At 43.8% G+C, this 17,680-nt stretch overlaps 2 protein-coding genes across 2 annotated transcripts; one reads left to right on the top strand and one right to left on the bottom strand.

Annotated features, from left to right (window-relative positions):
* Positions 1-1,328: 1,328 nt before the first annotated feature.
* LOC109483225 (trypsin-1-like) lies at positions 1,329-6,546 on the top strand. Its single transcript, XM_019786206.1, has 7 exons — positions 1,329-1,499; positions 2,548-2,642; positions 2,861-2,958; positions 3,911-4,032; positions 4,268-4,396; positions 5,051-5,193; positions 6,363-6,546. Exons 1-7 carry the CDS (start codon positions 1,427-1,429, stop codon positions 6,525-6,527), a joined length of 825 nt encoding a protein of 274 aa, XP_019641765.1. The 5' UTR covers positions 1,329-1,426; the 3' UTR covers positions 6,528-6,546.
* Positions 6,547-7,562: 1,016 nt separating this feature from the next.
* LOC109483214 (prokineticin receptor 2-like) lies at positions 7,563-14,208 on the bottom strand. The gene is made up of 2 exons (XM_019786196.1): positions 13,712-14,208; positions 7,563-9,572 (listed from the first exon to the last, which is right to left on the bottom strand). The coding sequence occupies exons 1-2, from the start codon at positions 14,191-14,193 to the stop codon at positions 8,804-8,806; spliced, it is 1,251 nt and encodes a 416-aa protein (XP_019641755.1). The 5' UTR covers positions 14,194-14,208; the 3' UTR covers positions 7,563-8,803.
* Positions 14,209-17,680: the final 3,472 nt, after the last annotated feature.

The following is a 17,680-nucleotide window of genomic DNA, read 5'->3' as shown; positions in this document are numbered from 1 at the left end:
GATTCACAAACTGAGCAGACACATGCTGATTCACATTCCTGTTCATGCCCCGGCCCCGGAGGCTAATTGCCAGTTACAAACATAAAAGAAGAGCAGTATATAAAATAACTAAAATCTACAAATGAAAGGTATTTGTCTAAAATTATAGCTACATGTATGTCTAAAACTATGTCTGAAGGGTTTGACTTCTCTCTTGTAAACTGAAGAAGACATGTGTATATCTGTAAGTCAGAGTCCTTCTCAGCATTTCCCCCAACATGTTCAGGGTCACAATGTTGATTCGGAATGCTAATGCCACAAAGAGGAGTATCCATTGTGATCTAATACCGGTATGTCTTTAACACGTTGCAATAAAGTTAGTCTACGGGTATTTGTTGGAAGGCTTTGCTGTAAGAGGAGAGCATCCATTTGAAGGGAGTGTGAGGTTGTGCCCATTTGGACCAAGCATCTACCTAATTCTGCTCTACAGGCGACATTGCTACTATTTCTAAATAGATATAATAAGAATTCTAGGAATTGTATAGGCATTTTTGTCCACAGGCATGCGGAATGTCCACAGGCATGCGGAATGTCCACAGGCATTTCTCTGACCCACATCTATGCCCACATACCTGGAACCCTGAAGACCTGTCTGCCCCAGATGGTCCTACTTTCTGTGACCCCGGGGCTCGTTCACTATGCGCTCAGGGGAGGAGTGTACTGTATCTGTCTAGACCAAAGTCCAAGTACCAAGTCTTCCTCAAAATCATGAAATGATGGCAGTGCCACGCAAACAATAACCCTAACAGCAACCACCGTCGCCATGGCAATGTATGTTTTCGTTGCCAGTCTTGTTTCCTTTTCCAATCAGGCCCGGCAGTCCTACAATTTATCCGACAGTCCTGCAATTTATGCAACAACCGGATTCAAAATGACAATCATGAACTTTCAAGATGATCGTTATAAAATAGAGGAATGAATGACGACCTTTATGTTTATTGGGCATTTCGCCACCCTTAGTATAGGTCACAACAAAACAAGACAAGACGAACAGATACATATACACAGTCTATTTGTATTTCTAAATCTTGGAGAGTGTTTTGGTTTATTACGGCCCCACGCACTGTGAATGATACATACAGTACATATGTGTGTTTTGGATAACTTTTGGGTGATTCATTCTTACACTTGAAAAGCTGATATCGAACAGGTTCAAACACGCAGACCACAGTCACAACCATATAACAAATTCATCAACACATAAATAGATTAGAATTAATGTAGATAATTAACTGACCAGGTGAGAAGGTCTAGTTACTGACACAGGTGGATAGCACATGTATCCTCCAGTACCGCGCCGCCCAAGACAATTCCTCAGTTAGTAGTGAAGACATCCGTCGTCGAGAGCTGTTTTATTCTGTTGGAATATTGGTTACATGGCCGAACGATGTCGTTCTCTGCTGCTCTGACAGTGCTGTGTTCCATCGCCGTGGCCGGCCCTGGTCCTGTAGGCGCACCGGGTGAGATTACCAATGTTTAAGCCATAAAATCTCAGCCTTTCGCCCCCACTATGTAAGGTTGAGGGATCACAGGATAGAGTTGTATTACTTTGAAACCCCCGTGTGTGTATGCATGTGTGACCATACTATACTATACTATACAATACTATACTATACTATACTATACTATACTATACTATACTATACTATACTATACTATACTATACTATACTATACTATACTATACTATACTATACTATACTATACTATACTATACTATATGCTATACTGTCAGTCAGTCTTCCAGTCCATCGGTTAACTTCATATCGAACCTGTTATGTCCTTATATAGTACTCTAGCGCCATCGTGTGAGCGTGATTTTGACACGCGGAGCATATGCCTCTACCTAGCCTGGGCACCGTGTCGGTGATAGTATTTTGTCTACCGGGGTTCCTCCCGGACACACACATTCTTCCCTCCACCAACTGAATTCGAAGTCCCAGTAAGCGTAAGAATCTATAAACTAGCAAGAATGGCACCCAGGTTAGGACCTACCTATACAGGCTTTACATGTTTGTTAAACATGCCAACATGATGCTACTTAATTAAGTTACCCACCAACACCTAGTCGCCGAGCTTCGTCTGTATTATGAAAAACCTCTTTCGCTAGACCGAGTTCAAATTGGAACACTTGGAGATGGAAGAAGTCGATCATTGATGATTCTGTAAGATGAGTTTGAAACCACGGCAATAAGACAGTTTCCTGTGTCAAGTCTACGTTTGTGTCTGGAAGAATGGAGGCTGTATGAGATCTACTCTGTAAATGTCTTTATTTGCAAAATCATGCCCGAAGGCTAATTGGTTTACAGAGTCAAAGATTCTATACGGTATAATATGATAACATACAGGGAACAGACAACTGCTGTCTAGAAAAACTTATACTTCACTACTACGCTTGCTATCATAAGGTTTGACTGAAGTGGATAATGAATACCCCCGCGTAATTCTGCATAATGAGTGGGTTTTGTGATCTTAGTTAACAATGTGTCTTTTGAAATCAACACGTTAGATCCGAGATGTGGTATTCCTGCGGTCGCGCGTACTGCCCCTGGGGATCGCATCGTCGGCGGAAATGACGCAAACCACGGGGCGTGGCCATGGCAGGTACCTACCTCTCTTGTCGACTTCGTTATCACTGAAGCAAAAGCGCAAAAAGAAGAGTAAATAGTAATTTATCTAAACCGATGTTGCTGAAAGCTCTTAGTGTATGGATAGCGTATACCAACCCGAGGAAACTATTCATTGAGCTCTTAGTGTTTGCCTACTGTGTACTGGGAGCAGCTTGTTACTTGAACTTGTTTGTTTGTTTTTGTTTACTCTAGGTATCCCTCCGCTACCTGGCTCACAGTGATTTCCATTTCTGCGGCGGTGCCCTAGTGCACCCACAGTGGGTGGTGACAGCAGCGCACTGCGTGGATGAGTGAGTAATATAGTCCATGCATTTTCCCTGGATTCATGTTTTAAAAATCACCTAACTAATAAATTTCAATAGATGATAATTTCAGGAAGTGAATAATGTAAATCAGCTCACAAAATACGATATCATTTTACCAAACATACGCCGCACGAATGGAATTATACAAAAAAATCGGCTCATTATGTAGTCATTGGTACATAATGATAAAAATCATAATGATGATAATGATCTATTGGAAAATAACACCCTCCTCCCACCCCGAAAACATTTGTACAGATCTAACTGGTAAACTGATTGCAATATCGATCAGTATCCCGTTTGGAGTTCATGCATTTCAGAGGTAGCCTTTGGCCCGAGGCGCACAGTGTATAGAACGACTTAATTGCGTAGCTAAAGCAATTTGAAGTACATCCAAACGGTTTTCTATGAGCCACATGTAGTTAACCTATGCCTATGGTCTATGGTTACCTTGGGGCGTGATTGCGAGAGAAAGACTGGAGGGATAGCTTTTCAGAGGTTCTACAGTACATGAAAGGTGTTGCATGATGTTACCATGTTTCTGTTGGAGACAGATAAATAAGTCTTTCACTTCCATGCATAGGAGTACATTCCGTACATGCAGAGCTCGAAACAGGAAGATCATTTCATAGATTATATCACGTGCATATTTTCCCTGTTCCGGAGTCAAGATTAGGTATTGATGGAGGGCCTGCAAGGGGGGGGGGTAGTGATTACGAATTACGTAAAATGTTCGCCGCCTATTACGAATTACGTTAAAGTCTCAGAGCTGATTACGACTTTACGATTTGCGGCTAATGTCCTATTACGAATTACGTTGATTTTTGCGGAGGCTGCCTACGAATTACGAAGTCTAAAACGGCCTGATTACGCCTTACGAAAAGGGCATGCAGGCCCTCTTGATTGTGATTTACCCCTGGCATGGTTTATATTGCAGTGGAGACAGACCCTACGTAACATTGGGAGAAAGCAGCCGTTCCAGCAATGATGGCACAGAACGCACGATTCGGGCCAAAAAAGTCTTCATTCACCCAAAATACGGGTTCGCCTATGACGTCGGTAAGCTTTATTCAGTTGATTCAAAGGTGGTTTTGATTCTGACGCATTTTAAATTGCCCTACAGACAGTAGTAGGATTCTGGTAGGCCTAGGGTGCCGTTGTCAGTAGCAATATTGAATACGGGAATGAAACGAAATAACTCTTTTCGTAGAATGTGTATCTCTGTGTGCACGTGATACCTGCTTTCGAGGGCTCTAGAAATCTGTGAAATCTTTTTTTTTGTCCGCCCCCACAGCTCTTCTGAAGTTGAGGAAAAGTGTTCGCTTCACCCCGTACATCCGAGCTGTTTGCCTGCCCGAGTCTTCCACGGTTGTGCCCCCGGGGACGGTTTGCACCATAACGGGCTGGGGAGCAACTTCGGAAGGTACATGAACGTCCGACAGCGAGAAAAGGCGCAAATATATCCCTCAACATTATAACTCCCCTACGAGTATATATATATATCTATATATCTATATATATATATATCTATATATTTATCTATATCTATATCTATATCTATATATATATATATATATATATATATATATATATATATATATATATATATATAGAGAGAGAGAGAGAGAGAGAGAGATAGAGATATAGATATAGATAGATATAGATAGATATAGATATATATAGATATATATATAGATATATACATATATAGATATATAGATATATACATATATAGATATATAGATATATAGATATATAGATATATAGATATATAGATATATAGATATATAGATAGGTAAAATTGATACAAACGTAAATTTGAATATCTGCGACCTTCGCGCGTGAACTACTTTACTTTTGAAAATGGCTTTCTATCAGATTTTTTGTACCTCTTGCAACCAGTGCGAACGTCTATCCACATGTAATCATCGCTATAGAATGATAAACACAAGACCACAGAGGTTTGTGTTCAGAGGCACGGGGATGAAACGTACGGGGTGAGTAAGCTCCAGCATATTGCAATATCTCTCATGCAAGTCCCACATCTGAGCAAAGTTCAACTCACCATTCCCTGTAGGCGGTTATCTATCCAATCAGCTGCAGGAAGCGGACGTGCCGATAGTGAGTGACTCGGACTGCTCCAGCTCGTATCCCGGTTGGCTGGACTTTGACTCGGAGATCTGTGCCGGCTACACGGCTGGAGGAGTCGACTCGTGCCAGGTAAGCCACTCTTAGCAAGCCTATATCCACAGAAGCTCAGCCATGTTCACGCGTGGCTGCATACCGCACAAACAACGACTTATTGCCGACGCTATTTTCCGTCTCCTAAACGGTGGTTGCCCTTTGCAACGGTGGATGGCATATACTAGAACTAGAACCCTAATAAGTTTCGTTTCGTGTGCGTTTTAGGATTGAGCTTTTTGATCCGGGTTGAACCATGAGTTTTGCACTTTCTTCATCATTTTTTCACGTTAAACTGACATACATTTCTTATTGAATTGTTGCTCTTTAAATGATGGGTAATATGGCATCGACCGTTTTAAATCTCAACGACCGTTTATGTGTACGTATGTTACGAAACGCGAAACGCCGATGCCATCTCTCGCATGCGCGCACGGAGATGTCTTTGCGATGATCCATTTATTCAAGCATTAAACCGGTTTAGCTTTTCTCTCTCGGATGAAGCGAGCCCGCTGTACCATCAGACGGTAATGATTTTTTGTCTAGACGACAGATATCGACTTTGATACCCTTCAAAATAAAGTGATCCATCTTGCATTTGAGGGCAATGCGGGATCAACATTAAAATTTATAAAAGGTAATAACAGGCGCGAACAATTGAAGTGGAATGGAACATCTCTGTTAAAATAACACCACCGCATGTTTACAGAATCAGAATGGGAAATTTGCGATGTCACATATAGACTGCGTCGTAAGTTGTCTTTTTAGTCGCGACTTGATGGAAACCAGCTTTAAAAAAGCAGGGGGACAAAATAACGTGAAAATTAGAAATGAAAAGTGTCGATCATTCAAGAAATAGGCCTATAGAGTAGATAGTCTCTACCAGGCTTCACAGGTGGCTGGAAAGAGTAGAAATTAATATTGGCCAGATAGACAGATAACATGCCGAGGGAGTTAGCTCGATCAATGAAAACTGTACTCCTTCAGCGGACGAACTCCCTGGCATGTTGTCTCTGTTTGGCCAATTTCTACTCTTTCCAGCAGCCTCTGAAGCCTGGTAGAGGCTACTTATGGAGCGGATTCAGTCAAAGACTAAAGGGGTATAACAATGAAAAAAAAAGTATACAGATGACATCTCTAAAACATGATGCTTGATTGGCAACTGCAGTGTGTAAAGTTATAACCATGAAAACGTGACCCGTACACAGGGGGATAGCGGCGGCCCGCTGGTGTGGCTGACGGGAGGACAGTACCTGCTGATCGGTTTAACCAGCTGGGGAGAGGGGTGTGCCCGGCCCAACCGCCCCGGTGTGTACACGCGCGTCTCTGGTGTGGTGAGCTGGATCAAACGCACCATCCGTAACAACTCCTAACCACGTATCGCCTCTCTCTCACTCCTTAATAAAGGTTATTAAAATGTTAATCATACGTGTACATGTGTCAGTGGTCACATTCCAGTATCTGATGAGTCGCCCTTGTGTGAGTGTGTATGTTTGTGTGGATGTGGTTTAGCACGATAACTCGAGAAGCTATGGATGGATTGTCATGAGATTTAGTAGGCGTGTATGTCTTTTTACCTCTTCTGCTTTGTCAATTCTTTACGTACATATGCATGGCGTACATGTACAATGGTCGTTTTCACAATACAAAAGACAAGTCATTGTATCATCACTATTGTCAAGAAAACAAGAGCCGTGACGCAAGAACGTTATATCATAACTCGTGACCGACAGCCAGTAAGGTTAGGTGACATACTGGAACGTATCATCCCCATTAAGCAATCAAACCGAAAAGTTTACATCCTTGTTTCAGTCTCATTGTTGGCAGGTACAACAGTACGTCCATCGATTTCCATTAAGTGACGCGTGTGGCAAACCTTAAGACCGCCATATGTATTTCTCCAACCTGACTTGTTGTTTTCATGTGCACTCAATATGCTGATTGGAAAGCTCCTTACATCTAACCGCCTTCCCCTAGGGTCTTTCGTTCTCCACTTAAGCTTCGAATGTCAATTCTTTTCAATTATCTGCCATATCCCCGGGCAATTTACATGCAAACGGCCGTCCATGTAATCTTCAGCCATGTAAGGTATTACAGTGGGAAGGTCATCTCTACAATACCAGTCAATGGAAGTGCCTGGGTCCCGGTTGTAATTGGTTGTTTTCAAGAGCGGATGAAGGGCAAGCACATCTTTCTTTTTTCTTGAATCTTTTTGACTGCTCAAATCCTCTTCTAGATTGATTGTGATATGGTCCAAACGGAGAGGGGGGAGATATAAGATACAGTCTCTTATGAATAGTCTCTTTGAAATTGACCACATGTATGGAAGAGAAAAATAATTATATTTATTTCATGAACACTGCAACGAAGCTGATATTACGCACACTGTTCGTGGAAAATCAAACCGACAACCAACAGCAATCAATTCACTCCGGTCACAGTGCTTCTTCAGAGAAAGGCAGATCGGTATAAACACTTGACATTTACGGTTGAATATATTCTTGTTGCTGTCTCACATACAGTCTGGAACATACAGTCTAAAACATATACATCAGTGTGCACGTGCAAAATAGATAGGAGTTTCAAATGACAATCAGAATCTTCTGTTCCACATACGATTTTACTATAGCGCAAGACACCGTGTGTAGATATTGGGTATTGTCAGTTTGAACTTGTGAGGAAAAAAACTTTAAATATAAATCAACTTTAGAAGTACATGAATGCATCCAAATCCTGTGAAGCACTATCACATCATTCCTCAATAGTAATACATACGTCTATATAATACTTTAACATTAAATAACCATTGGATCCAGATCCAATACAGAAACTAAATCTACATGTACTCAGGCCAACACTTCAACGTAACAAAGCAAGAAGACACGACCGGTACAGTAACATAATCATTCAAGAATTATATGTATGAAAACAATAAACATTCACATCGATAGAATAAACATCAAACTCTGTTGCACATTATATTACATTCCAAGTAATGAAGGAAATAAACGGAAAGCAAAAACTACACTACTACTATACTTGCCAAATTAGACTACAGCACTGACAGCTTTACCTGCACATATACATGTGCCTACTCTTCATCCTGAGTCAAATATGAGAACAACAAGTGACATAGATGTCAAGAACTAACATGACTGTTGAAAACATTCACCTGACCTTGACTGGTGAAGCAGGCATTATGTGGAAAGGTGCATAACAACACAACAACTTCAGTGATTCATTGAGGCTATAACGTGTCATAGATGTTCACAGTTTATCCATACGCCGCCTTGGGCCTTTTTCACGTAGTATGTCCGGACAACGACCCCTACACGCCGGTATTCATGGCCTGTTTTTCTGATGATTCAGACGTTATGTTTTGAGGTGTGACAACTCAGTCAAACGGTTCATTAGGCTATAACGAGTTTATCCATACGTTGACGTCGCCCTCTTTCACGTAATATATCCGGACAACGGTCCCTACACGCCGGTAGTCATGAATTGTACTTCTGATGATGCAGACGCTATGTGATAAGGTGCACAGCAACCCGACATCTTAAACGGTTCGTTAAGGCTGTAAAGTGTCATAGATGTTCATAGTTTATCCATACGCCACCCTCTTTGACGTAATATGTCCGGACGACGGCCCTCACACGCTGGTGGTCATGAACTGTACTTCTGGTGTGCTCCTTGATTGCCTCCCCCGCAAGCTGATGGGTGCAAAAGCGCCGGATGAAGACGGAGGAGGAAAGACGCAGCCCCTCGGGACGGCTGTGGTTGTGTTCTGGCCTCTTGGCTTGCCTCTGCCGGCTCGCTTCAGCAGTCTGCCCGGGATGACCCTGTCCAGCAGGCTGTAGACATGCTTCATGACGTTGTCGTTGGCGAAGACGTACACCACCGTGCTGATGACGCTGTTACTCATGGCCAGGCCGTCCAGTGCGTACACGATGGCCGTGCTGTGGCTCACGTGCGAGATCAGGTCGTAGGAAAAGTCCCGTATGATGGAGAAGGAGTACAGCGGCCCCCAGCACACGATGAACGCCGCGACCAGAACGACCAGCCGGACCGTCTTGCGGCGGGACCGCTGGCGGGACCGGTCCTGGGACTGGTTGCGGCGGCCCGGGAAGCGGCGGTTGCAGACGCGGTACCCGATGTAGGCGTAGCAGGCGCACATGAGGCAAACTGGCGCGATGTATTCGGCCACGAACAGGAAGAGGGTGAACGCTTGGTACAGCGGCCGGTGCCAGATGGGGTAGCTGACTGCGCAGAAGATGTCGCCGTTGAGAAACTCTGCCGTCTTGGAGAACACGGCGGAGGGGACGGCGAGCACGATAGCCGAGATCCAGACCGTGGAGAAGATCGGAAACAAACGTCGTCTGGTGACGCGCAGGGTTCCAGATCGCTTGACCACCATGAATCTAGCAAAAGGGAAAAAACAAGACGTCGACAGTTATGCATTTCTGAATGTCCAGAAATCTGTGCCCCTTGAATAAGTTTCCCGGGCCGTGACTGCTGGCCGCTTTTCATTGAAATCATCAAGTGATGTCCAAAGTACTGTGTATGTACATGTATTAACTTAAGTAATATGTACAAATACAAGAAATCTAAGATCTTGAAAAATGTTCTGAACGATACGCTTCTGACATTGTAGGGGCTAAAGAAGTGGAGGACTGGACTATCCATGGACTATCTAACATCTGCCATAGTAATTTGTAGACTAAAGCCGCCAGTAACAGTTGACTCACATGGGTTGATCTCGTTTTACTTTCCCGGCAGCCCAAGTTAGGCAGAAATGGGTTACTCCGTTCTGCTATTTGCCACGTGCCTGCGTGGCCGGTGTGTTATGCAGAAGGGCGGTTATACCGGCTCAGTATAGATGATTAGACTGGACCGACGGCGTTTATTAGGAGCAAACAGAACTGTATAGAAAAAAGGACACAGACGCCTGAAGGGTTAGGAACTCGCGGTACTCGCCAAGCAGATCGAAGATTTTAATTAGGCTTTAGCTTATTTGATACTGTCTTGCAGGCCAATTCGTCTTGCCAATCTGTCTTGACACTTTGATACTGTCTTGCAAGATCTGCTTGGAGATAAAGGCTTAGGGGGCGGTCTATATGGGCACTGCAGTCTCTAACACCCGGCACACGCTTCGACACACGCTTCGACGATAACACTCAGCCATTCAACATACAGGTGCATTCATGCTGGCAATACACAACGGCAAGCACGAAGTGCGCCTGACTGGAATTGGAAGTGCGGCATGTACATCGCATCAAGTCTGTTATTTCCACTTTCTGTGTGCATCGATCCAGCTTGGTCCAGAATCTAATCTCACCAGAAAATCTCGTCCAGACTCTTTTCAAAAGACCCCCTTAAGTAGATTATAAGAGCATTCAATCTGTAGCAATCCGACCAGCGACTGACGCATTGATAGAAACACAGAAACGACATTCACCTCGTCTCGTTTCTAACCAGATCCAGTGGCGTCACTTTCACAGCGAACTACTAACCCTATGAGGGAAAGTCTGTTCGTGCAGACAGTTGGGATCTTCTTGACATTTAAGGTGATTGTGTGTGCACGCTGTGTCGTGCCTTTAACCTCAATCAGTACGCGCGGAAGAATGGGGGTGGGTGGCTTACAAAAGAGCAAAAATTGGTGGATGTGCGTTGCGTATGGTCATATATTTCCTACACACACTGGTTTGAAAGAGGTCGCATCTGTCATACCGCCCCAACACCAACAGCCGTGGCATCCGCACAATAACATCCTGTTTTTGCGGCAACTGCACATGGACTGTCGAAACCACTACTTAGTATGATTGTCCGGCTACAATAACAACACGTCACACTATGACGTTTGTTGTATCCTTGAGTTGGCGGATACACGAGTTTGTTTACCACAAACTTAAGCAGCACTGACTGTTGTGGTGACTATCTGAATAAGAGTTGGGAAACCTCCAGCTCATACTGACATGAGATATTAAAGTTTTTGGTAAGGTTTGCTTGATTTTGTCTCTTTGATTATGGAAATAAGGTCGTGATTTGAACGCCATGAGTATGCCATTCTAATTATTTATTACAAAGCAATCATCGTGACATTTTCGCCGAGGTAACAATCAGCCGCTCTGGGACTGACGTAGAACGCGGCCCACGTTCTGCAATTATTGCCATCATCATCATTTGTATGCGTTCACTTTGAAATGGAGTACAATATAGTAGTATCTATAGGCTTTTGTTAGCGTCTATCTGTAACCAAAAACTGTGCGTCATCTAAATATAATGACGTACGTTTCTTTGTGTACTGAGATTGAGAACTACAGTGCGCTTGGTTGTATGAAATTCGCATAATTTTTACATAAAATTTTCCTTGACTTCTAAATTTGCTTGTTCACTATTACAGTCATCAAAATTATCTAAGATGCAATTTAGACACTAAGATACATGGGCTGATAACTGGAGGAATTCGAAATAAGAGCAAACCTTCGTTCTCGCGATCGAGCCCCTTACATCGTTTGATTGTGACGTCATTGCTGTGCACGCGTGGGGAGCCAATGCTGATCGTGTTATCTCGCTGGTACAGAGATATAAGGGAATTAAAGCTTCTCATATGTCATTATTGAATGCCGTAAATCGAATTGTGAATCGTGCCTGCTACTTACGGTAATATCAATGCTCAAACCACAATAATTGCAAAAATGGGCACCGCTTACGAAATGCTTGAAAAACTGGATTTTTTTTTAAAACTGGGAGTTGAAAATCGACCCATGGCCAGCCCGTCCCAAAGCCATTTTTATATAGCTCATCAGCTGGACAGAACGAAACTTCTCGGGTGCCTGCCAGAACACCTCAGTAGTGCCAATTTGAGTTATCGCTAAGGATATTTTTCTGAATGTAAAAGGGGTTTTAATCAGGACCACGACAACAGGTGCCCTTTCGACTTAAGAGCCTGTCCGGGGGCTACACGGCCGTTTGGCATGGGAACCGTGTAATTATGTCCTAAGGCTAAGCATAAGGTAGACCGTGTAGTACTGTTGTTGAAATCGAGATACTATGGACGAAACGTCCGATGTGCATTGCCTTCTTCATAAAACACTGGAATGGTCGGGTTGGCTTGCAAGTTTACAGAAAACAAACTAAAAGCAAGCAAGCAAACAAACAAACAAACAACAAGCAAACAAACAACCTACCCGAGATATTTACATACATATCAATATCTAGTTCTTTAGCACAATGTATTTGGAAATGTGCAACTTTTAACAGTTCAGGGTACCAAGACAAGGGTATTAGAACTGTAGCAAACAATATGGCTGGACAGAGTTTAACATCAAACCCAGCTACAGGACCGACACACGGATGCTAAAGATGACCCGTAGGTTGGATACTGCAGGGAATTCCCACAAGACGCACGGCCACTCATGGTTGTAATTTGAGATGTAAAGACGGGCTCCTCTATGGCGTTACTGCTCCGCCTAAGAAAGCAGTGTTCAGCAGAGAACACGACTCTTCAAAACACACCTGCGTTTTCGGTCTCACATTTGTTAGTGGTTATTACACCAGACGAAATTAGAAATCCTTAACATTCCCTCCACCGTCTGCTGCTGTTTGCGCACCTTGATTAGGCCACTAAGCTGGCGTCTGCACAGTTTAACATAGAGACGCATAACGCATCCATATCAGGGCTACTTTTGTCTAACAGCGACGGCGTGCTCTAGCTCTATACATCCCATAGGTACGAGGTATTGAAGCAATGTTAAGTGCAATATGAAGTTATTCCACACTGTCTCCATGCAAAATGAGCTGCTTTGTCCAAAATTTTGTCGGCGGGAAATAAACGTCTGTCCGTTATGACTTGCGTTGGTGTCATAAAAATGGTCTTAAAATCCATTTAAACCAAGAGCGGTTGATTGAAATGCAATTTGTGGTGGGCAACAACATATTTATGTATATGACTTATATATGAATATTCCTATTGACGGTAGAGTAGACTTCTCCAAAAATAGATTTCCCCTTATTCACAAATTCTACTCCTCTAAATTTAAAGACGTAAGTCCAGTGGGGGAAGTAGAATCTCCAATTTGTATTACATGCACTGTATAACGTTATACATTCAAAGGCTCCGAGGCTACTAAAATACACGGGGTTGCACTAGACGTTGTGGAAAGGACTGATAACATTGGCATCCATTGCAAATAGCAGTAACTGAGTAACTGAAAATGTCTATGATATAATCCTATACGTAGTTCAGTTTAGCAACTCAATCAGTTCGGTAAGCTATGGCGTTCGTGCCACTGAGGAAGTTAGCCGAGCAGTTAAAGAAACGTGGGCCAAGCAAATGCTTTGAGGTTGCGTTGAAAAGACCTGTGTCGTCCTCGCTAATTACACAATGTTCAATGAATGAATGAAAGACCTTTATTGTACGTTTGTGCTCTAACAATTAAGCTAAAGTACAGGTCATGGATAGACAAGGAAAAGGATACAGCAATGGTACTTAAAATATGCCGTGAGACAGCCTCCAGTGAAAAGGGAAAACACGTCTATGATGTTTTGTGATGCCTACCTGTCGACAGCGATGACCAGCAGTGCGTGGGTGGACACGTACAGCGACACGGAGTTCAGGTAGTTGACGGCCCCGCACATGAAGTCGCCGAACTGCCAAGACCTGCTCCTCACCACGTAGTAGTCGAAGGCGAAGGGCAGGCGGAACACGGCCACCAGCCAGTCGGACAGGGCCAGGTTGCCGATCAGCAGGTTGGTGGTTGTCCTGGCCTCCCTGTACCGCGCCAGGACGGTCAGCAGCAGCGCGTTCCCCACGCCGCACACCAGCATGATGACCAGGTACAGCCCGCCCAGCACCCACCGGGTGATGACCGACACGCTCTCCTCCTGGTACACCGACGGGAAGCACTGAGGGCACAGGCTCGTCAAGTTTACGCACCCGAGGACACCGGAGGACGAGTTGCCGAGAGAGCAACTGCCGTTCGACATCATCAGCCCCTCCGTAAGGTTAGCGCCAAGCATCGCTAAAACGTGTTCCTCCATGCTGCACCAAACTACGATACAGACTGGAACACTAACTCTGGCGTACCCAATCTCTTATGTGTTACGAAGCAATCAACATGACTCGTGCGTGCATCTCGGTTAGATTCACCAATGAATGGAATGCCATGTAATGAGCAGGGCGGAGACTGGAGCTGTATTTGACCAATGAATCAGCCTGCTCGGCATTGATTGACGTGGGTCTCCATGGTGATGATGATGACTACGTTTGGCATTAGGTCATGCCGAGCACGTTTCATAACCGCGTGACGGTTGGTATCAACTGTCACATCCAACTGGTTTCCGCGGTTTGGAATTGTTTAGAAACTCGAGCTCCCCCGCAAAACTCATCGACGTCTTAATCCAGGAGGACCAGGCTTTGACGTAGGCATTTTTGTCTGAAGATAAAATGACATAGGTCCTGAATGAGAGAGGGGGCGGGGAAATGGGTTGGTAATATCCATACTGAAGACATTAAACATCAGACCTATTCATGAGACATGTTGTAGTAGCCGTGTGTCCACTGGAAGACAGTTCCAGAGTGACGCGGTTCTATTGATACATGTTCCCTGGTCTGTACATATACGAGCTCACATTTCCTTTGATCTGAAGCACAGATGGGACAGAACAGATTACCTGTACCTCTATCCGTCCGAGTGATGCGATACTGAATGAAAATCAAGTTTACTCACTCTTATTGCCCTCACATCTTCCTTTTTCAAACTCGTCGGTTCTTATATCCAAACATGGCACAGTAGAATACTGTGGTAAAGGGACATGCTACAGGGTCTGGACTAACATGAAATGTAAGCCCAAAAGGCCATATAGGGGATGTTTAAACTTAATATTTACCGTGGGTCTCACCAGAAGACCTACTAACGTCTGACTCTATATATAGCTATATACTTTATATGATTATCTTGCTGATGAGCCAGAGAAGAACCTGAAGAAGACAAATTAAGACAGCGACAGCTGGCCAGAACTCATCATTAATCCGAGAGTTCATCAGCCCGCAGTGCGGAGGACACAGTGTACAGCGGAAATTGATCCTAGAACCACCCACCAGAAGGCTCTCATCACGTCTTTCTACCGAACCCTTGATACTGATGCTAGGCACTGTAGATACCACAGGTTTTATATCTGGTATACTACTTAAAGTACATGTACCGTGTCTTAATGATTAACGTCCTGCGTTGACCCGTATAATAGGTGAGGATGAAGGTAACAAGTAGCAAACGTCGGTCCAAACTGGCTGTTTGCACTTAAAAGGGAAAAGTAGAAATACTTCAAAAGTAGATAGCAAGTAAACACAAAGCAACCAGAGATGCGATGCTCAAGCCATATGTATACTTATGTGAGCAACACAGACAGATAGACAAAAAGACAGACAGATACGCCAAAAACGATACTTCACTCCTGAGGGAGAAAGAAGGTTTAATTGAACCTCCTTGGTGGGGTAAGTAAAAATCATTGCCTCAGGCGGTCGGCATCGATTATCTGATTCAAGCGCACTTTCTTGAAACGACATCCACTCTTGTGTTGCTCTCTTTCATCTGTGGCTGAGGAAGCAAAATGGAAATTCGGATTTCCCACGTATCAAAATGGCTCGGGAAAGAAGAATGTTTCCTCAAGCTAAAGGAGCTACATTCAGCTTTCTATGACACCTATCCTCAATGTGTATTCAGGTAACCACGGGGGGTCAGATAAGTAATGTCAGATCCACGACTACGGGATTACGGCTGTAACCAGGAGACATTTGCCTCACCGGTTCTGTGTTGTAATCGCCGGATAAGTCCCGGTGTATGCGAGGGTAGATAGGCAGATGATTTTAGCAACGGCTTTGTGGCATACTGCGCATGAAAATAGACAGAAATTGGTTTAGATTGAAACCGAAAATACCCTATTTACTCTCAAAATAGGAAAATATCCTTGCTTGACGCTATTAAAGGTGATCCACATCCTGTCTGTAATTGAAAGAGGATGAATTGAAATAAACAATTATATCGAACTACTGTAAGAGCACATTTTCATGTCCATTTACATGGTATTTGTACATGAACGTGTGTAAATGTTGCTTATATTGATTTTTTTAAATTTTCCTGTAAGGTTTGAAGCTCTTGGCTGTGAGTGCGTCGCCCAGTCGCTGGAACTAATGACCTCTCAGACACGGTCACGTCCGAAGCGAATCGCAACAGCGCAGCGCTAGTTGGCCTTACGTGTATGGAACCATGATGTTTAAGTGTTACAGTTTAACTGACTTAAAAGCATCCCTTCTGACATCAACCTACACTTTAACCCAACCGACCTAAGCTTTAAAGCGTCGTTATGCATTACTTTGTGCCCCGAGAACAAAACGTTCATGTGAATGACACATGCAACCTCTTGGTATATATGCATAATTATTTCGTATTCCTGGTACTTGTGAACTGTGCAAAGAACAAATTGCACAAGATGACTTCCTTCGTGTATAAATCACAATGTGCTTTCAGTGCCATGACATCAGACTTGTTAAAGATCGAGGCATACGACATGGCAGTGGACATCACAGCGGACAGGGGCGTCGTGTCAGAGGAAGCCAGCTCCCTCCTCACGTCTCCAGCGACCTTGCTGGTGTGGAGGACACACCGTGGCCTGGCCTAGTAGTCTGGTAGACTATCGTAGACTCGCCGGCATCTCATGGCGCTCGCCCGCCCACATCCATTAGTGAACGCTGGGGTTTTTACGTCCCTTACTGGGGACGGCAGTAATCAGACTTGAAAGGTCGACTGCCAGAAGAAAAGCTAGAGCCAAACTGGGGCAGAAACACTCCAAATCAGAGAATGGTCACTAGGCTAGCATCCTAGTAGGTCCCCTAGGGTGGGCTAATTTGTTAGGCACAATCCAGGCTACGTGGATAAAAGAATATGATAAGGTCATGTTATGTTACCAAACAAACACTGCTAACCAGGCCTTAATTAACGAAAGGATATTGGCCTTTGAAAAATACCTTTGTAGAATAATGACACAAAATGTTCTCTCAATTGGAAACTGATTCTTCTTTCTCTTGAACAGGCACCCCACCTTTTATTATGATACACTTCTGTGTTACGTATCGGCAAAGGTGTGGTGTGTGTGTGGGGGTGGGTGGGTGTTGTTTGTAACCGCACAGAAAGGTGACGGCGTTAAGAGTTCTAATCAGGCCGCAACGAAAGGATACTGGCCTTTGAAAAATACCTTTGTAGAATAATTCACAAAAGGTTCTCTTAATTAGAAACTGATTCTTGATTCATGTTTGTTGTGTTACGTTTCAGCAGCCGTGTGGTTGTGGTGGGGTGGATAATCCCACAGAAACGTGACATCGTTAAGAGTTCTGATTAGGCCTTGAAGAAAGGGTACTGGCCTTAGAGAAATAGATTATTTGCAGAATAATGCGTTCAGGATTTTCTAGATTGGAAACTGATTTTTGTCCTTGATGGCGAGTATCAAGAATACGGCGCCTTCAGGCTAACGG

The sequence above is a fragment of the Branchiostoma belcheri genome, unplaced genomic scaffold, assembly GCF_001625305.1.
Source record: "Branchiostoma belcheri isolate BF01 breed outbred unplaced genomic scaffold, Haploidv18h27 scaffold11, whole genome shotgun sequence".
Lineage (NCBI taxonomy): Eukaryota > Metazoa > Chordata > Leptocardii > Amphioxiformes > Branchiostomatidae > Branchiostoma > Branchiostoma belcheri.
Note: the sequence above shows the minus strand (reverse complement) of the source record. Positions and strands in the feature narration are given on the sequence as shown.